We start from the raw sequence: 21,826 nt of genomic DNA, 5'->3' as shown, positions 1-21,826 counted from the left end.
GTCCTGGGTTCGATTCCCGGCCTCGGGGTCACCGTCTGTGTGGAGTTTGCACGTTCTCCCCGTGTCTGCCTGGGTTTCCTCCGGGTGCTCCGGTTTCCTCCCACAGTCCAAAGGTGTGCGGGTTAGGTTGATTGGCCGTGCTAAGAAATTGCCCCTTAGAGTCCAGGGAAGTGTAGGTTAGAGGGATTAGTGGGTATAATATGCAGGGATATGGGGGTAGGGCCTGGGTGGGATTGTGTTCGGTGCAGACTCGATGGGCCGAAGGGCCTCTTTCTGCACTGTAGGGTTTCTATGATTCCTCTGAACTGCCTCCGACACTACTACATCGTCCCTCAAATACGGGGACCAAAACTATGCACGATGCTCCAGGTGCAGCCTCGCTCCAATGTCTTGTCTGCACTTGCATTTTTTCTAACTCAGTAAAAACACCACCTTTTTGAAAGGAGTTATGCAATACTTCCATAGAAACCCTATTGTGTGGGAGGCCGCCATTCGGCCCATCGAGTCTGCACTGCCAACAACTCAACTCAGGCCCTATCCCATAATTCCACACACGTACCCAGCTAATTGCTCTAACCTACACATCCTGGAACACTAAGGGGCAACTTAGCATGGCCAATCCACCTAACCTGCATATCTTTGGACGCTAAGGGGCAATTTAGCATGGCCAATCCACCTAACCTGCACATCTTTGGACGCTAAGGGACAATTTAGCATGGCCAATCCACCTAACCTGCACATCTTTGGACGCTAAGGGACAATTTAGCACGGCCAATCAACCTAACCTGCACATCTTTGGACACTAAGAGACAATTTAGCATGGTCAATCCACCTAACCTATACATCTTTGGGCACTAAGGGACAATTTAGCATGGCCAATCCACCTAACCTGCACATCTTTGGACACTAAGGGGCAATTTAGCACGGCCAATCCACCTAACCCGCACATCTTTGGACACTAAGGGGCAATTTAGCACGGCCAGTCCACCTAACCTGCCCATCTTTGGACACTAAGGGGCAATTTAGCACGGCCAGTCCACCTAACCTGCATGTCTTGTCTTTCGGGAGGAAACCGCAGCACCCGGAGGAAACCCACGCAGACACGGGGAGAATGTGCAAACTCCACGCAGACAGTGACCTGGAACCGGAATTGAACCCGGGTCCCCGGTGCTGTGAGGCAGCAGTGCCAACGTGCCGCCCAATCATTTCTTAGAATTTTACCGGTGTAACCAGTAAATGCAACCGGTGACACTTTGACACGTGACCAATGGTAACAAGCTGTAAAGGTCAGCTGACCCAGTAAAGTATGGGACCAATTACAGAACAATGTGATGGTCAGCTGACCTCACTGTAAATAAGAACCTGTTTGGAATGGGGGAGGGGCTTGGAGTGGTCCAGGGCTAGGCCCCGCGTTGGGAGTAATGAAGTTTCTTTATTGATCTCTAAGTTGGAGTAAGTTTTGTTGTATTTTCATTATCTGGATTCTGAAAAGTTCCTTCTGAAGCAACGCCACCACCCCCCAACTTCACCTGGGCCCACCCACCTCCCAACTGCTGCATGGACGTTCACACTGCACGCACCTCTTTACCCGCCCCCAACGTTGCCCAAAGCCCACCTGCTCCTCCGCCTCACCTTGGCTCCTGTCTTGTCCGGTGTCAGATACTCCAGGGGGCTCAGTCCGCAGTTGGATTGGACTCGGGAGATCCCCAGCGGGCTCTGGATATTGGCCCGGAACGATAATGTGTACGGCGGCAGATGCACTTGTACCAGGTCCTGGGTGCTGCCGGGAGACTGGGAACCTGGGAGGTGACCGACAGTCAACGCGTGGCACGTCAAGATTGCAGGTCTCCTGCCCATCACACAACACACACCCCACCACCCCCCATTTCCCGGGCTCCTCCCTCCCGGTCCGTCTACCCAATTTCCCTTGAGGTAGAACCCTGTCCATACCATCTCATGGGACATAAAAGGAGAAACAGAGAGACAGAAAGGGAGAGAAAGAGAGAGAAGAAATGGGGAATACAGTGAGAGAGAGAGAGAACGGGGAACAGGGAGAGAGAGAACGGGGAACAGGGAGAGAGAGAACGGGGAACAGGGAGAGAGAGAACGGGGAACAGGGAGAGAGAGAACGGGGAACAGGGAGAGAGAGAACGGGGAACAGGGAGAGAGAGAACGGGGAACAGGGAGAGAGAGAACGGGGAACAGGGAGAGAGAGAACGGGGAACAGGGAGAGAGAGAACGGGGAACAGGGAGAGAGAGAACGGGGAACAGGGAGAGAGAGAACGGGGAACAGGGAGAGAGAGAACGGGGAACAGGGAGAGAGAGAACGGGGAACAGGGAGAGAGAGAACGGGGAACAGGGAGAGAGAGAACGGGGAACAGGGAGAGAGAGAACGGGGAACAGGGAGAGAGAGAACGGGGAACAGGGAGAGAGAGAATGGGGAACAGGGAGAGAGAGAATGGGGAACAGAGAGAGAGAAAATGGAGAAGAGAGAGAGAGAGAATGGGGAACAGGGAGAGAGAGAATGGGGAACAGGGAGAGAGAGAATGGGGAAAAGAGACACCACGCTGTTCCCCCCAACTCCCGCAACATTTCAATTCTGGGGTCGCGTAAAAAGTAAAAAGCCACAACATTGGGTGACAGCAGAAAAATGACTGGGAAGTGTTGGTGTAGAGGAAGCTTTACTCTGTATCTAACCCCGTGCTGTACCTGTCCTGGGAGTGTTTGATGGGGGGACAGTGTAGAGGGAGCTTTACTCTGTATCTAACCCCATGCTGTACCTGTCCTGGGAGTGTTTGATGGGGGACAGTGTAGAGGGAGCTTTACTCTGTATCTAACCCCGTGCTGTACCTGTCCTGGGAGTGTTTGATGGGGGACAGTGTAGAGGGAGCTTTACTCTGTATCTAACCCCGTGCTGTACCTGTCCTGGGAGTGTTTGATGGGGGGGACAGTGTAGAGGGAGCTTTACTCTGTATCTAACCCCGTGCTGTACCTGTCCTGGGAGTGTTTGATGGGGGGACAGTGTAGAGGGAGCTTTACCCTGTATCTAACCCCGTGCTGTACCTGTCCTGGGAGTGTTTGATGGGGGGACAGTGTAGAGGGAGCTTTACTCTGTATCTAACCCTGTGCTGTACCTGCCCTGGGAGTGTTTGATGGGGGACAGTGTAGAGGGAGCTTTACTCTGTATCTAACCCCGTGCTGTACCTGTCCTGGGAGTGTTTGATGGGGGACAGTGTAGAGGGAGCTTTACTCTGTATCTAACCCCGTGCTGTACCTGTCCTGGGAGTGTTTGATGGGGGGACAGTGTAGAGGGAGCTTTACTCTGTATCTAACCCCGTGCTGTACCTGTCCTGGGAGTGTTTGATGGGGGACAGTGTAGAGGGAGCTTTACTCTGTATCTAACCCCGTGCTGTACCTGTCCTGGGAGTGTTTGATGGGGGACAGTGTAGAGGGAGCTTTACTCTGTATCTAACCCCGTGCTGTACCTGTCCTGGGAGTGTTTGATGGGGACAGTGTAGAGGGAGCTTTACTCTAAATCTAACCCCGTGCTGTACCTGTCCTGGGGGGGTTGACCATGACGCACCTTCCTGATATTCCAATATAACTCAAGAAGAGCCTCACCCTCCGGGTTATAACGTGGGTTGAGAATCACGGGAAGGACAAACCGCACCGCCCCATCGGCCTCTATCGGCAGTTCCTGAACGAAAGAGAAGGACACACTGGCCTTTTGAGCCGGAGGCAGGTTGCCCACGGCGCAGTTGAAGACATCACTGGAGCAGGTGTCCTCTTCCAGGAGGAAGGCCTGGTGTCCAGCTGAGATGGCATCGTCGTAATCATCCTTGGCCTGTGTGGGGCGGAGGGGTGAGGGGGGACAGGACAACATGATGACTGTATACAATTGCAATAGACCCAATCCCCTTCAGATAACAGTCATCAGCAACATACCCAAACCCCTTCCCATTCACTCCCACTGTACACAATCCCAATGGACCCAAACCCCTTCCCGTTCACTCCCACTGTACACAATCCCAATGGACCCAAACCCCTTCCCGTTCACTCCCACTGTACACAATCCCAATGGACCCAAACCCCTTCCCGTTCACTCCCACTGTACACAATCCCAATGGACCCCAAACCCCTTCCCATTCACTCCCACTGTACACAATCCCAATGGACCCAAACCCCTTCCCATTCACTCCCACTGTACACAATCCCAAAGGACCCAAACCCCTTCCCATTCACTCCCACTGTACACAATCCCAATGGACCCAAACCCCTTCCCATTCACTCCCACTGTACACAATCCCAATGGTCCCAAACCCCTTCCCATTCACTCCCACTGTACACAATCCCAATGGACCCAAACCCCTTCCCGTTCACTCCCACTGTGCACAATCCCAATGGACCCAAACCCCTTCCCATTCACTCCCACTGTACACAATCCCAATGGACCCAAACCCCTTCCCATTCACTCCCACTGTACACAATCCCAATGGTCCCAAACCCCTTCCCATTCACTCCCATTGTACACAATCCCAATGGTCCCAAACCCCTTCCCGTTCACTCCCACTGTGCACAATCCCAATGGACCCAAACCCCTTCCCATTCACTCCCACTGTACACAATCCCAATGGACCCAAACCCCTTCCCATTCACTCCCACTGTGCACAATCCCAATGGACCCAAACCCCTTCCCGTTCACTCCCACTGTACACAATCCCAATGGACCCAAGCCCCTTCCCGTTCACTCCCACTGTACACAATCCCAATGGACCCAAACCCCTTCCCGTTCACTCCCACTGTACACAATCCCAATGGACCCAAACCCCTTCCCATTCACTCCCACTGTACACAATCCCAATGGACCCAAACCCCTTCCCGTTCACTCCCACTGTACACAATCCCAATGGACCCAAACCCCTTCCCATTCACTCCCACTGTACACAATCCCAATGGACCCAAACCCCTTCCCATTCACTCCCACTGTACACAATCCCAATGGACCCAATGAGACATACCAACTCTTATCTGAAACGTGTCCTACCCTGCATTGTGTTCCCTTTCTCACTCCGGCACCCCTCTTGACCTTGCCAGTATCTCACCTCTTGTTTTTCCTTAATCTTGGCCACGATGGTCTTCCCATCAACGATGGCCTGGAAGTTGTAGACAGCAGCATCGCTGTCCATGGGGAATACAAAGATGGCCTCAACAGGATTGCTCTCCTCATTCTGGTACTCTAGGCTTGCCGACACATCAGCCACAAAGCCTTTCACCTCCACCTCCACTGAGATACTCTTCAGTGGGACTGTGACAGGGAACAGGAGAGCACTGTCAGGGGACACAATGCTGGGGACGAATAAACACAATGCATTTCCACTGTACACAATCCCAATGGACCCAAATCCCTTCCCATTCATTCCCACTGTTCACAATCCCAATAGACCCAAACCCCTTCCCATTCACTCCCACAGTACACAATCCCAATGGACCCAAACCCCTTCCCATTCACTCCCACTGTACACAATCCCAATGCACCCAAACCCCTTCCCGTTCACTCCCACTGTACACAATCCCAATGGACCCAAACCCCTTCCCATTCACTCCCACTGTACACAATCCCAATGGACCCAAACCCCTTCCCATTCACTCCCACTGTACACAATCCCAATGGACCCAAACCCCTTCCCATTCACTCCCACTGTACACAATCCCAATGGACCCAAACCCCTTCCCGTTCACTCCCACTGTACACAATCCCAATGGACCCAAACCCCTTCCCATTCACTCCCACTGTACACAATTCCCAATGGACCCAAACCCCTTCCCATTCATTCCCACTGTACGCAATCCCAATGGTCCCAAACCCCTTCCCATTCACTCCCACTGTACACAATCCCAATGGACCCAAACCCCTTCCCATTCACTTCCATTGTACACAATCTCAACACACTCAAACTCTTCCCCTTACTTTCCAAAGATGTGTAGATTAGGATTGGGCATGGCATAGTGTCCCTTAGTGTCCAATCATATCCAAGTTTAGTGGATCGGCCATTGCAAATTTCCCCCTAATATCTAAAGATGTGCACGTTAGGTGGATTGGCCATGCTAAATTGTCCCTTAGTGTCCAAAGATGTGCAGGTTAGGTGGATTGGCCATGCTAAATTGCCCCTTAGTGTCAGGGGGTTTTAGTAAATATATGTGGTTAAGAGAATAGATCCTCAGTGGGATAGTGGTCGGAGCAGACTCGATGGGCCGAATGACCTCCTTCTGCACAGTAAGACTTTGTGATTCTATGTACTTCTCTCTGCCCATCCTCTCAATTCCTTCCAGAACGATCTCACGCACGTGCCCACATGGAGCCACACTGTTGCGAGGTCAGATGGTGTGACCTCCCCTCCTCATCCCCACTGAGAAGGTCCATTTCCTCCATCTCTGTGTGACAAGGACTGGATGCGATCCTTATTTTCCTTTACCTGGGATATTCTTCTCAGTTAGGAGTCCGCAGCGTCTTTCCATGGTGCGGCTAGAGGGGTTGACAAGACAAAGGCCGTGAATAGCTCTGTGGACATTGAGTCGGTTCCCTGCCACCCTACCCCCACCCCACCCCCCTGCCCCATATTAAGTCTGTTCATCTATAACACCTGGATAATACAGGCACTTATGTCAGACTCCTACTTATTGACTATAGCTCGGCCTTCAACACCATTCCTGATAGCGATGAGGACCGTCAGAGGATACAGCGGAACGTAGATCGGTCGGAGGCTTGGGCAGAGAGACGGCAGTTGGTGTTTAATCCAGGCAAATGTGAGTTAACGCATTTTGGAAGGTCTAATACAGATGGGAAATATACAGCAAGTGGCAGGACCCTTAAGATGGGCAGAGGGATCTGGGTGTACAGGTACACAGGTCACGGGAAGTGGCAACGCAGGTGGAGAAGGTGGTCAAGAAGGCGTACGGCACGCTTGCCTCCATTGGCCGGAACAGAGAATTTAAAAATTGTCAAGTCATGTTGTAGCTTTATAGAACCTTAGTGAGGCCGCGCTTGGAATATAGTGTTCAATTCTGGTCGCCACACTACCAGAAGGATGTGGAGGCTTTGGGGAGGGTACAGAAAAGATTGGCCAGGATGTTGCCTGGTATGGAGGGCATTAGCTACGAGGGGAGGTTGGAGAAACTTGGTTTGTTCTCGCAGGAATGATGGAGGTTGAGGGGAGACCTGATAGAAGTCTACAAGATTATGAGGGGGCATGGACAGCGTGGATAGTGTGAGAAACACAGCTCACAGTTAAACAATTTAGTCAAGTTCTGAAGGAGCAAGATTTTATTTGACGTTCTTGCAAGACCGGGTGTCCAACAAAATAGGCACACCTTGCATAGATTTGCAGCACATTTTATACTTTTTTACAAGCATTGTAATGGCTTTGCAATGTGATGTTCTCCCCTAATTGGTGGTCCCTGTCCCATCTATGTGTTGTCATTCCCCTATTGGCTCAAGGTGCCCCAAGTTCCCATCCCCTCTACTCTCCATCTAACCAGGTCTCCTGTTATCACAAGAGTGCATTAGCAAACTCATCCATCTTATCCAACACTGTTACATGTTATCCAACACTGTTACTTTATAAGACCCTTGTCAGGCCTCATTTAGAGTATTGTGCGCAGTTCTGGTCGCCTCACTATAGGAAAGATGTAGAAGCTATTGAGAGGGTACAGAGGAGATTTACAAGGATGTTGCCTGGACTGGGAGGCATGCCTTATGAAGATAGGTTGAGGGAGCTGGGACTCTTTTCCCTGGAGAGACGAAGGTTGAGAGGCGACCTGATAGAAGTTTACAAAATGTTGAGAGGAATAGATAGGGTGGACTCTCAGAGGCTATTTCCCCAGGTTGGAATGGTTGCTACGAGAGGACACAGATTTAAGGTGCGGGGAGGGAGGTTCAGAAGTGATGTTAGGGGTAAGTTTTTCACTCAGAGGGTGGTGAGTGAATGGAATCGGCTGCCGTCAGTGGTGGTGGAGGCGAACTCGCTGGGGTCTTTTAAAAGACTTCTGGATGAGTATATGGGGTTTAATGAGATTGAGGGTTATAGGTAGGTCTGTAGGTTGGTAGGTGTTGATGTGATCGGCACAACTCGTGGGCCGAAGGGCCTGTTTGTGCTGTAGTGTTCTACGTTCTATGTCCAGTTCAGATTGGCGGTAATCAATCCTTTGCCAACTTAATCACTGCTGTCCCGACTATCTCAGTGACCTTTTCCCCCTTTTATGCTTAGTTGTAAAAACTAAAAACAACATCTTGCAGACCATTCGCTTTTTGTAACTTGGGCCCCTTACATTCCTGCAGGATGTGGTGTATGCTTCACTGCACATCACACCTCTGATGTTATCTCCACATCACAGGCAGTCTTTTTATTATCCCTAACTAATGCTGTGTTAGCAGCATCGAACCTTATGCCCTGTGTTTATGACTAAACTCACAGTTGTTTCCATAATGTGGGTTATCAATGTGCCTGACTATATCCAATCTATTTAACTTTAAGCTATTTCTCTATGCTCTACAGATACATGTGTTAACAGCATCTTTACCTATTGCTCACAATAGTCAGAAGCTTTTTACCAGGGTGTAACAGTGATTTACTAGGGCGGGGGGGGGCATAGTTTTAGGATGCAACTGGCAAGGTTTAAAGGGGATGTACGAGGCAAGTTTTTTTTACACAGAGGGTGGTGGGTGCTTGGAACCCGTTGCCGGGCGAGGTAGTGGAAGCAGATAGATAGTGAGTTTTAAGGGGGGCCTGGACAGATCCATGAATAGGATGGGAATAGAGGGATATGGTCTCCGGAAAGATAGGGGATTTTAGTTCAGATGGATAGCATGGTCGGTGCAGGCTTGGAGGGCCAAAGGACTGTTCCTGTGCAGTAATTTTCTTTGCTCCTTTTACTCCTATGAAACTCATCCCCACATTATAGCTCCAGTGTCCAGGAGGCTGAGAGCAGTGAGGTCAGGAATAAGGTTTCAAGGTCGCAGGAGTGTACCAGCAGACAGGAAGGTGGTTTGAAGTGCGTCTACTTCAAGGCCAGGGGCATCAGGAATGAGGTGGGTGAACTTGCAGCCTGGGTTGGTACCTGGGACTTTGATATTGTGGCCATTTCGGAGACACGGGTAGAGCAGGGACAGGTTCCGGAGTTCAGATGTTTCAGTAAGATCAGGGAAGGTGGTAAAAGAGGGGGGAGGTGTGGCATAGTTAGTCAAGGACAGTATAACGGTGGCAAAAAGGGCTTTTGATGAGGAGTCGTCTACTGAGGTAGTATGGGCTGAGGTTAGAAACAGGAATGGAGAGGTCACCCTGTTGGGAGTTTTCTACAGGTCTCCGAAAAGTTCCAGAGATGTCGAGGAAAGGATTACAAAGATGATTCTGGATAGGAGCGAAAGTAACAGGGTAGTTGTTATGGGGAACTTTAACTTTACAAATATTGACTGGAAAAGCTATACTTTGAGTACTTTAGATGGGTCAGTTCTTGTACAATGTGTGCAGGAGGGTTTCCTGACACAGTATGTAGATGGGCCAACAAGAGGCGATGCCATGTTGGATTTGGTGCTGGGTAATGAACCAGGTCAGGTGTTAGATTTGGAGGTAGGTGAACACTTGGGTGGCAGTGACCACAATTCGGTTATGTTCACTTTAGCGATGGAAAGGGATAGGTATATACCGCAGGGCAAGAGTTATAGCTGAGGGAAAGGAAATTATGATGCGATTAGGTGAGATTTAGGATGCGTAGGATTGGAAAGGACACTGCAGGGCATGGGCACAATTGAAATGTGGAACTTGTTCAAAGAACGGCTACTGCGTGTTCTTGATAAGTATGTACCTACCAGGCAGGGAGGAAGTGGTTGAGCGAGGGAACTGTGGTTTACTGAAGAAGTTGAATCTCTTGTGAAGAGGGAGAAGGAGACTTATGTAAAGATGAGATGTGAAGGCTCAGTTAGGGCGCTTGAGAGTTACAAGTTAGCCAGGAAGAACCTAAAAAGAGAGCTAAGAGCCAGGATGGTACATGAGAAGTCTTTGGCAGGTAGGATCAAGGAAAACCCTAAAGCTTTCTATGTCAGGAATAAAAGAATAACTCGGGTAAGATTAGGGCCAGTCGACGATAGTAGCGGGAAGTTGTGCTTGGAGTCTAAAGAGATAGGAGAGGTGCTAAATGAATATTTTTCAACAGTATTCACACAGGAAAAGGACAATGTTGTCAAGGAGAATACTGAGATACAGGCTATTAGACAAGACGGGATTGAGGTTCATAAGGAGGAGGTGTTAGCAGTTCTGGAAAGTGTGAAAATAGATAAATCCCCTGGGCTGGATGGGATTTATCCTAGGAATGTCTGGGAGGCTAGGGAGAAGATTACAGAGCCTTTGGCTTTGATCTTTATGTTGTCATTGTCTACAGGAATAGTGCCAGAGACTGAAGGATAGCAAATGTTGTTCCCTTGTTCAAGAAGGGGAGTAGAGACAACCTTGGTAAATACAGACCAGTGAACCTTACTTCTGTTGTGGGCAAAGTTTTGGAAAGGATTATAAGAGATAGGATTTATAATCATCTAGAAAGGAACAATTTGATTAGGGATAGTTGACACGGTTTTGTGAAGGGTAGGTCATGCCTCACAAACCTTATTGAGTTCTTTGAGAAGGTGAGCAAAGAGGTGGATGAGGGAAAAGCAGTTGATGTGGTGTATACGGATTTCGGTAAAGCTTTTAATAAGGTTCCCCACAGTAAGCTATTACAGAAGATACGGAGGCATGGGATTGAGGGTGATTTAACAGTTTGGATCAGGAATTGGCTAGCTGTAAGAAGACAGAGGGTGGTGGTTGATGGGAATTGTTCATCCTGGAGTTCAGTTACTAGTGGTGTACCGCAAGGATCTGTTTTGGGGCCACTGCTGTTTGTCATTTTTATAAGTGAACCTGGATGAGGACGTAGAAGGATGGGTTAGTAAATTTGCGGATAATACTAAAGTTGGTGGAGTTGTGGACAGTGTGGAAGGATGTTGCAGTTTGCAGAGGGACATAGATAAGCTGCAGAGCTGGGCTGAGAGGTGGCAAGTGGAATTTAATGTGGAAACGTGTGAGGTGATTCACTTTGGAAGGAGTAACAGGAATACAGAATTCTGGCTAATAGTAAGTTACTTGGTAGTGTGGATGAGCAGGAAGATCTCGGTGTCCATGTGCATAGATCCCTGAAAGTTGGCACCCAGGTTGATAGGGTTGTTAAGAAGGCGTGCGGTGTGTTAGCTTTTATTGGTAGAGGGATTGAATTTCGGAGCCGTGAGGTCATGTTGCAGCTGTACAAAACCCTGGTGCGGCCGCACTTGGAGTATTGCGTACAGTTCTGGTCGCCGCATTATAGGAAGGATGTGGAGGCATTGGAAAGGGTGCAGAGGAGGTTTACCAGGATGTTGCCTGGTATGGTGGGAAGGTCTTATGAGGAAAGGCTGAGGGACTTGAGGCTGTTTTCGTCAGAGAGAAGAAGGTTACGAGGTGACTTAATGGAGGCATACAAGACGATCAGAGGATTCGATAGGCTGGACAGTGAGAGCCTTTTTCCTCGGATAGAGATGGCCAGCGCGAGGGGATATAGTTTTAAATTGAGGGGTGGTAATTATAGGACAGATGTCAGAGGTAGGTTCTTTACTCAGAGGGTAGAAGGGCGTGGAATGCCCTTCCTGCAACAGTAGTGGACTCGCCAACATGAAGGGCATTTAAATGGTCATTGGATGATATTGGAATAGTGGAGGTTAAATGGGCTTTAGATTGGTTTCATAGGTCAGCGCAACATCCAGAGCTGAAGGGCCTGTGCTGGGCTGTTATGTTTGATAGTCCACGGTCTAGGGCTCAGCTCCCCTCTCTGCGACTGGATCCCAGACTTCCTAACCTACAGACCGCAGTCAGTAAGGACAGGCAACAACACCTCCTCCATGATCATCCTCAGCACCGGTGCCCCACAAGGCCGTGTCCTTAGCCCCCTACTAAACTCCTTATACACCTATGACTGTGGCCAAATTCCCCTCCAATGCAAGTACTGATTAGGGACAGTCAGCACGGCTTTGAGTGGAAAATCATGTCTCACAAATTTGATTGAGTTTTTTTGAAGGGGTAACCAAGAAGGTAGATGAGGGCAGTGCAGTTGATGTTAGAACATAGAACATTACAGCGCAGTACAGGCCCTTCGGCCCTCGATGTTGCGCCGACCAGTGGAACCAATCTAATGACCCTCTAACCTAAACCATTCCAATGTTATCCATATGCCTATCCACTGACCATTTGAACGCCCTTAAAGTTGGCGAGTCCACAACTGCTGCAGGCAGGGCATTCCATGCCCTTACTACCCTCTGAGTAAAAAACCTACCTCTGACATCCATCCTATAATTACCACCCCTCAATTTAAAGCTATGTCCCCTTGTGTTAGCCATCACCATCCGAGGTAAAAGGCTCTCACTGTCCACCCTATCCAATCCTTTGATCATCTTGTATGCCTCAATCAGGTCACCTCATAACCTTCTTCTCTCCAATGAAAATAACCTCAAGTCCCTCAGCCTTTCCTCATAAGACCTTCCCACCATACCAGGCAACATCCTGGTAAACCTCCTCTGCACCCTTTCCAATGCCTCCACATCCTTCTTATAATGCGGCGACCAGAACTGTACACAATACTCCAAGTGCAGCCGCATCAGAGTTTTGTACAATTGTAACATGACCTCACGGCTCCGAAATTCAATCCCTCTACCAATAAAAGCTAACACACCGTACGCCTTCTTAACAACCTGGGTGCCAACTTTCAGGGAGCTATGCACATGTACCCCGAGATCTCTCTGCTCGTCAACACTACCAAGAGTCCTTCCATTAGCCCAATATTCTGTACTCCTGTTACTCTTACGAAAGTGAATCACCTCACACTTTTCCGTATTAAACTCCATCTGCCACCTCTCAGCCCAGCTCTGCAGCTTATCTATGTCCCTCTGCAAACTGTAACATCCATCCTCACTGTCTACAACTCCTCCAACTTTGGTGTCGTCAGCAAATTTACTAACCCATCCTTCTACACCCTCATCTAGGTCATTTATAAAAATGACAAACAGCAGTGGCCCCAAAACAGATCCTTGAGGTACACCACTTGTAACTGAACTCCAGGTTGACTATTTCCCATCAACCACCACCCTCTGTCTTCTATCAGCTAGCCAATTCCTGAGCCAGTTCCTGATTCCTGATGTTGGTCCAAATGGACTTTGGCAAGGCCCTTGACAAGGTACCACATGGCAGGTTGTTACATAAGGGTGAGATAGCTAAATGAATACAAACAGAATGGATAAAGAATGGCTAAATAGATACAGACAGGACAGTCTGGAAACAATACGCATCTCTTTAACTTATGCTGAATGCTATCACCACTCACATTGTCTGCACCTTTAAGACTTGATTAGCTGTAAAGACTCGCATTTTAATCAGTATTCTGTAAACTGAGTGTGTGCCTTTATACGCCCTGTTTGTGATCAGAACTCCCCACTCACCTGATGAAGGAGCAGCGCTCCGAAAGCTAATGGCATTTGCTACCAAATAAACCTGTTGGACTTTAACCTGGTGTTGTGAGACTTCTTACTGTGTTTACCCCAGTCCAACACCGGCATGTCCACATCAGAACATTGAATACAGGGGTTGGGACGTCTTGTTGACGTTGTACAAGACATTGGTAAAGCCACACGGTTTTGGTCACCCTATTATAGAAAGGATATTATTAAGGTAGAAAGAGTGCAGAAAAGATTTACTAGGATGCTACCGGGACTTGATGGTTTGAGTTATAAGGAGAGGCCGGATAGACTGGGACTTTTTTCTCTGGAGTGTAGGAGGCTGAGGGGTGACCTTGTAGGGGTCTATAAAATAATGAGGGGCACAGATCAGCTAGATAGTCAATATCTTTTCCCAAAGGTAGGGGAGTCTAAAACTAGAGGGAATAAGTTGAAGGTGAGAGGGGAGAGATACAAAAGGGTCCAGGAGGGTAATGTTTTCAGAGGCTGGAGAGTGTCTGGAACAAGCTGCCAGAGTTTGTAGTAGAGGTGGGTACAATTTTGTCTTTTAAAAAGCATTTAGACATTAACATGAGTAGGGGATTGAATATAAAAGAAGGGAGGTCTTGCTGCGGCTGTATAGGGCATTGGTGAGGCCGCAGCTGGAGTACTGTGTGCAGTTTTGGGCGCCATACTTACGCAAGGATATTTTGGCCTTGGAGGGAGTGCAGAGGAGGTTTACTAGGCTGATGCCGGAGTTGAAGGGGTTGAACTATGAGGAGAGGCTGAATAAACTAGGCTTGTACTCGTTAGAGTTTAGAAGAATGAGGGGAGATCTCATTAAGACGTATAAGATGATGAATGGGATGGATAGGATAGAGGTGGAGAGACTCTTCCTGCTCAGAAAGGACAGTAGGACTAGGGGGCACAGCCTCAAGATAAAGCGGGGGGTGGCAGTTTAGAACGGAGTTGAGGAAGAACTTCTTCACTCAAAGGGTGGTGAATCTCTGGAATTCTCTGCCCGTTGAAGTGGTGGAGGCTACCTCGCTAAATAATTTTAAGACGCGGGTTGATGGGTTTTTGATAAGAGAGGGGATTAAGGGTTATGGGGAGAGGGCGGGAATGTGGAACTGAGCCACGACAGATCAGCCATGATCTTATTGAATGGCGGGGCAGGCTCGAAGGGCTAGATGGCCTACTCCTGCTCCTATTTCTTATGTTCTTATGAGTACGATGGGTATAGAGGGATATGGGCCAAACGCAGGCAATTGGGATTAGTTTAGGATTTTAAAAAAAGGGGCGGCAAGTTGGGCCAAAGGGCCTGTTTCCTTGCTGTAAACCTCTATGACTCTATGAACTCCATTCTCAAGTTTGCTGATGACGCCACTGTAGTGGGTCAGATCTCAAACAATGAAGAGACAGAGTACAGGAATGAGATAGGGTATCTGATGAACTGGTGCAGCAACAATAATCTCTCTATCAACTTCAACGAAACGAAGGAGATAGTCTTCGTCTCAGAGAACGTAGAGGAGAACGTGCCCCTGTCTACATCAATAGGCACGAAGTAGAAATGGTCGAGAGCTTCAAGTTTCTAGGGTGTCTAGATCACCAATGACCTGTCCTGTCCCCCCCCATGCTGATGCTATAGTTAAGAAAAGCCACCAACCCCTCTACTTTCTCAGGAGGTTAAGGAAATTGGCACATCTGTTACGACTTTTGCCAAGTTTTACGGATGCATCATGGAAAACATTCTTTCTGGCTGTATCACAGCTTGGGATGGGCTCCTGCTCTGCCCGAGACCACAAGAAAGTACAAAGGATTGTGAATGTAGCCCAATCCATCACGTAAACCAGCCTCCCACTCAATGACCCTTCTACACTTCCCACTGCCTCGGGGAAAGCAGCCAACATAATCAAGGATCATAAGAACATAAGAAATAGGAGCAGGAGTAGGCCATCTAGCCCTTCGAGCCTGCCCCGCCATTCAATAAGATCATGGCTGATCTGTCGTGGCTCAGTTCCACATTCCCGCCCTCTCCCCATAACCCTTAATCCCCTCGCTTATCAAAAACCCATCAACCCGCGTCTTAAAAATATTTAGCGAGGCAGCCTCCACCACTTCAACGGGCAGAGAATTCCAGAGATTCACCACCCTTTGAGTGAAGAAGTTCCTCCTCAACTCCGTTCTAAACCGCCCCCCCTTTATCTTGAGGCTGTGCCCCCTAGTCCTACTGTCTTTTCTGAGCGGGAAGAGCCTCTCCACCTCTATCCTATCCATCCCATTCATCATCTTATACGTCTCAATGAGATCTCCCCTCATTCTTCTAAACTCTAACGAGTACAAGCCCAGTTTATTCAGCCTCTCCTCATAGCTCAACCCCCTCAACTCCGGTATCAGCCTAGTAAACCTCCTCTGCACTCCCTCCAAGGCCAAAATATCCTTGCTTAAGTGCGGCGCCCAAAACTGCACACAGTACTCCAGCTGCGGCCTCACCAATGCTCTATACAGCTGCAGCAAGACCTCCCTGCACGCACCCCGGACATTCTCTCCTCCATCCTCTCCCATCAGGAAAATGATACAAAGGTCTGAGGTCACGCACCAACCGACTCAAGAACAGCTTCTTCCGTGCTGCCATCAGACTTTTGAATGAACCTACCTCTCATTAAGTTGATCTTTCTCCACACCCTAGCCATGACCGTAACGCTACACTCTGCAGTCTCTCCTTTCCTTCTCTACAAACAGATTGGTTTGTCTGTGTAACGCGCAAGAAACAAAATATTTCACTCTATGTAAATATATGTGACAATGGGCTGACACAGTGGCACAGTGGTTAGCACTGCCACCTCACAGCACCAGGGACCAGAGTTCAATTCCCAGCTTAAGTCTGTGTGGAGTCTGCATGTTCTCCTCATGTCTGTGTGGGTTTCCTCCGGGTGCTCTGGTTTCTTCCCAGTCAGAAAGACGTGCTGGTTAGGTGTCATTGTCCCGAACAGACGCCGGAGTGTGGCGACTCGGGGAATTTCATTGAAGTGTTAATGTAAGCCTGCTTGTGACACTAGTAAATAAACCTTAAAAATAAACATGGAACATAGAACGCTACAGCACAAACAGGCCCTTCGGCCCACAAGTTGCGCCGACTAATTAAAAAGCAATGACCCTCTAACCTAAACCAATCCCTTTCCATCCATAAACCTATCCACGGATCTCTCAAACGCCCCCAAACTAGGCACATCTACAACCGCAGCAGGCAGGGCATTCCAATCCCTCACCACCCGCTGGGTAAAGAACCTACCCCTGACATCCGTCCTATAACTACCACCCCTTAATTTAAAGCCATGCCCCCTCGTGCTAGCTTTCTCCATCCGAGGAAAAAGGCTATCACTGTCCACCCTATCTAAACCTCTAATCATCTTATATGTTTCAATAAGGTCCCCTCTTAGCCGTCTTCTTTCCAACGAAAACAACCCCAAATCCCTCAGTCTCTCCTCATAGGACCTTCCCTATTCACACCCATACCTACCAAGCTCTAGAACTATCTGTAACTCCCAATCCCATTAAATCCCCTGTACTCATCCAGAAGTCTTTTAAAAGACCCCAACGAGTTCGCCTCCACCACCACCGACGGCAGCCGATTCCACTCACCCACCACCCTCTGAGTGAAAAACTTACCCCTGACATCTCCTCTGTACCTGCTCCCCAGCACCTTAAACCTGTGTCCCCTCGTAGCGACCATTTCAGCCCTGGGAAATAGCCTCTGAGAATCCACCCGATCTATACCTCTCAACATCTTATAAACCTCTATCAGGTCGCCCCTCATCCTTCGTCTCTCCAGGGAGAAGAGACCGAGCTCCCTCAACCTATCCTCATGAGGCATGCCTCCCAATCCAGGCAACGTCCTTGTAAATCTCCTCTGCACCCTCTCAATGGCTTCCACATCCTTCCTGTAGTGAGGCGACCAGAACTGAGCACAGTACTCCGAGTGGAAATCAATCAAAACATTTGTATCCTTGCAAAGAAACTCAGTTAGCACTGATTCACTTAGAAGTTGCGCTGCAAAGCCATAGGAAAGAATGTGGTCAGAGTGCTGGAAGTTCCCTCAGGGCTGAGACTACAGACTCATGGTGACCAGGGGATTTTCACAGTAACTTCATTTCAGTGATCCTGTAAGCCCACATCAATTTTAAAATTACTGTGAAAATCCCCTTGTCTCCACACTCCGGCTCCTGTTTGGTTACACCGAGGGAGAATTTAGCACGGCCGATGCACCCTAACCAGCAGATCGTTTGGAGTGCGGGAGGTGCTGGTTGGCAGTTGGTGACTAGTGGAGTGCCCCAGGGATCGGTGCTGGTGCCTCATCTGTTTACCATTTATATAGATGATCTGGAGGAGGGGGCTGAGTGTAGGGTGTCGAAATTTGCTGATGACACAAAGATGAGTGGAAAAACAAATTGTGCGGAGGGTGTGGAATGTCTGCAGAGAGATCTGGGTAGGCTGAGCGAGTGGGCGAGGACCTGGCAGATGGAGGATAATGTTAGCACATATGAGGTTATCCACTTTGGCAGAAATAATAGTAGGAGGGATTATTATTTAAAGGGTGAAAAGCTGCAGCATGCTACAGTGCAGAGGGACCTGGGGGTCGTTGTGCGTGAATCGCAAAAACCCAGTCTGCAGGTGCAGCAGGTGGTCAAGAAGGTGACTGGAATGTTGGCCTTCATAGCGAGGGGGATTGAATATAAAAGTAGGGAGGTCTTGCTGCGACTGTACAGGGCACTGGTGAGGCCGCAGCTGGAGTACTGTGTGCAGTTTTGGTCACCGCACTTGCGGAAGGATATATTGGCCTTGGAGGGAATGCAGAGAAGGTTCACCAGGCTGATACCGGAGATGAGGGGGTTAGCCTACGAGGAGAGATTGAATAGACTGGGTCTGTACTCGTTGGAGTTTAGAAGGCCAAGGGGGGATCTTATAGAGACGTATAAGATAACGAAGAGGCTAGATAGGGTAGAGGGAGAGAGATTCTTCCCGCTTCTGAAAGGATAGCAGGACTAGAGGGCACAGCTGCAAAATAAGGGCGGGGGTGGTGTAGTTTAGATCGGAGTTGAGGAGGAACTTCTTCACTCAAAGGGTGGTGAATCTCTGGAATTCTCTGCCCTTTGAAGTGGTGGAGGCTGCCTCACTAAATATATTTAAGTCACGGGTAGATAGGTTTCTGATAGACAGGGGAATTAAGGGTTGTGGGGAGCAGGCGAGAAAGTGGAACTGATCCACTTCAGATAACAGCAGGTTTTAGTCCAACTGATTTATTTGATCGTAAACTCACTAGCTTTTGGGGGGATTTCCCTCTTCTTCAGGTGAATGGAGTGTTCTGGCCTCAGACAGAGCGTATAAAGCACAGACAGCTTACAGATTACTGATTAGAATGCGAACCTTTACACCTAACCTGCTGTTCAAGTCCTAAAGTGGCCGACAATGTGTGTGGAAGGAGCACTGATCACAGGTTAAGGAGATGTGTATTGTCTCCAGACAGTACAGTAAGTCCTGGACGGTCTCAACAGGGATCTTGGGTTCATGTCGCACTATCTGTAACCCCCGTGACTTGCCTGGGTTTGCAAAACCTCACTTACTGTACTGTCTGGAGACAATACACATCTCTTTAACCTGTGATCAGCACTCCTTCCACACACATTGTCAGCCACCTTAGGACTTGAACAGCAGGTTAGGTGTAAGGATTCGCATTCTGATCAGTAATCTCTAAACTGTCTGTGCTTTATATGCTCTGTCTGAGGCCAGAACTCTCCATTCACCTGAAGAAAAGGGAATCCCCTCGAAAGCTAGTGAGTTTACTATCAAATAAATCGGTTGGACTAAAACCTGGTGTCGTCAGACTTTTTACTGTGTTTACCCCAGTCCAACGCCGGCACATCCACATCACCACTTCAGATCAGCCATGATCTTATTGAATGGCGGGGCAGGGTCAAAGGGCTAGATGGCCTACTCCTGCTCCTATTTGTTATGAAACTGGGGCACCCGGAGGAAACCCACACAGACACGGGGAGAACATACAGCCTCCGCACAGACAGCCCAACCCAAGCCGGGAATTGAACCCAGCTCCCTGGCACCCGAAGGCAGCAGTACTAATCACTGTCCAGGCACCTTGGAACAATGTTTAACCAAACTTACCTTCCTCTCTTTCTCCGTCTCTGTCTCTCTCGTCTTCTCCGTAAGCCGTCTCCCTCTCTATTCTCTCCCCCAGCGGTTTGAATCTGGCCCTCCCGATGCAAGCAGCAGATATAAACACTTCCTGTACGGGGGCTGAGTCAGAGACTGCTGCAACTCCAGGGCGTGTTTTGCAGATAGGGCAGCCTTCTGCAGTCAGTGTCCATCACTTGCTCCCTGTCTAGGTCACTTGTTGCAGTGGGGTGAAGTTGCGTGCGCGTGTGTGTGTGTGTGTGTGCGCGTGCGCGTGGCTAGAAGCTGTTTGCCTTAACACAGCTGGAATTTGAGCTGATTGCGAGCCAGGCAAGGGAGGACTTGTTTTCTCCCCTGCCCCCGAAGCAGGAGGGTCAGTTCACTGAACGTGGAACATTACAGCACAGCGCAGGCCCTACGGCCCTCAGTGTTGTGCCGAGCTATGTCCTGCCCCGATTTTTTTTTTTTTGTTCACTCGTGCCTGGTCGGCCCTTGAACTGAGTGTCTTGCTGCGCATATTATAGAGGGGATTTAAAACTCAACAACATCGCTGTTTGGATCTGGAATCACGTGTAGGAATAAGGGCAGCAGATTTCCTTCCCTAGAAGGGGACATTAGTGAACCAGATTGTGGGGGGGGGGGGGGTTTAAATTGATCTATTAGTGTCACAAGATGGCTTACATTAACACTGCAATGAAGTTACTGTGAAAATCCCCCTAGTCGCCAGCGCCTGTTCGGGTGCACTGAGGGAAAATTTAGTGTGACCAACAACACCTATCCTTAATATAAAGTTGACCTTTCTCTTCCACTCTAGCTATGACTGCAAAACCACATTCTGCACCCTCACTTTTCCTTCTCTCAGAACAGTATGCTCTGCTGCCCTCTCCTTTAATATCCCACCTCCGGATATTGCTTTGCCCCTCCCAGATCCCCCATGTATCTCTCCTTGCTGCCACCCACCCCCACCCTCCATTAATGCCTCCTCGGCAGATCCCTCCCCTATACATATCACCTTGTCCCTCCCACATGCCCCAAATATCCCTCCTCCTCCCTCCAGTACAACCCTCCCCCATATGTCCCGACCCCGCATATCACTCCCTCATCTCTGCAATACAACCCTCCTCTGTGTATCCCTACCCGGCACATCACTCTCCCATTCAGCCCTCCCCCTGTATATCACTGCCCCTCCCACATTCCTTTTATCCCTCTTTGCCTCCCCCACCCGTACATCCCTCTTCCGCATCTCTCCCTGTGTATACCCCTCTCCTGTATTTTGCTTTGCCATACACCCCATATACTCACATCCCCCGCATATCCCCCCCCATCCGCATATCCCCCCCATCCGCATATCCCCCCCCATCCGCATATCCTCCCCCCATCCGCATATCCTCCCCCCATCCGCATATCCTCCCCCCATCCGCATATCCTCCCCCCATCCGCATATCCTCCCCCCATCCGCATATCCTCCCCCCATCCGCATATCCTCCCCCCATCCGCATATCCTCCCCCCATCCGCATATCCTCCCCCCATCCGCATATCCTCCCCCAATCCGCATATCCTCCCCCAATCTATTCCTCCCCCGTCCGCATATCCTCCCCCAATCTATTCCTCCCCCGTCCGCATATCCTCCCCCAATCTATTCCTCCCCCGTTTCTTTGTTTATTTCTATTCTTTTCTTACTTTATTAGTCACAAGTAAGGCTTACATTAACACCGCAATGAAGTTACTGTGAAATTCTACAGCCTCTCCCATGTACTCCATATATTTATCTCCCTCTGTAAATCCCTGCTTGCCTGCCAAGATATCCCCAAATCCCAACCCCCCTCATACCAACCCCCATATACACCCCTCATACCAACCCCCATATACACCCCTCATACCAACCCCCATATACCCTCTCTCATAGCAATTCCCGTATACCCCACCTCCCTCATACCAACCCCCATATACTCCCCTTTTACCAACCCCCGTATACCCTCTCTCATACCAACCCCCCCCGTATACCCCCATACCAACCCCTGTATACCCCCCTTATACCAATTCCCGTACACTTCCTCACCCCAACACCCGTATAATCCCTCATACCAACCCCCATATAC

The 21,826-nt window shown here is 49.3% G+C and overlaps 1 protein-coding gene across 1 annotated transcript in view; it reads right to left on the bottom strand.

Moving 5' to 3' along the window:
* The window catches only part of LOC145339072 (von Willebrand factor A domain-containing protein 5A-like), a gene marked incomplete at its 3' end in the record, with an annotated part of 69,313 nt that extends 49,106 nt beyond the window's left edge, over positions 1–20,207 (bottom strand). Inside the window, exons 1-5 of the mRNA XM_080183494.1 lie at positions 19,718–20,207; positions 6,474–6,523; positions 5,103–5,305; positions 3,622–3,844; positions 1,633–1,799 (exon numbers count right to left, since the gene is read on the bottom strand). Of these exons, the coding sequence (XP_080039620.1) occupies positions 1,633–1,799; positions 3,622–3,844; positions 5,103–5,305; positions 6,474–6,516 (636 nt within the window). The remainder of the gene's footprint in view (positions 1–1,632; positions 1,800–3,621; positions 3,845–5,102; positions 5,306–6,473; positions 6,524–19,717) is intronic.
* Positions 20,208–21,826: the final 1,619 nt, after the last annotated feature.

Source organism: Carcharhinus amblyrhynchos, unplaced genomic scaffold (genome assembly GCF_965287045.1).
Source record: "Carcharhinus amblyrhynchos unplaced genomic scaffold, sCarAmb.v2.hapA chromosome_314, whole genome shotgun sequence".
Taxonomy (NCBI): domain Eukaryota; kingdom Metazoa; phylum Chordata; class Chondrichthyes; order Carcharhiniformes; family Carcharhinidae; genus Carcharhinus; species Carcharhinus amblyrhynchos.
The sequence above is the reverse complement of the archived record's forward strand: the minus strand, read 5'-3'. Positions and strand labels throughout refer to the sequence as shown.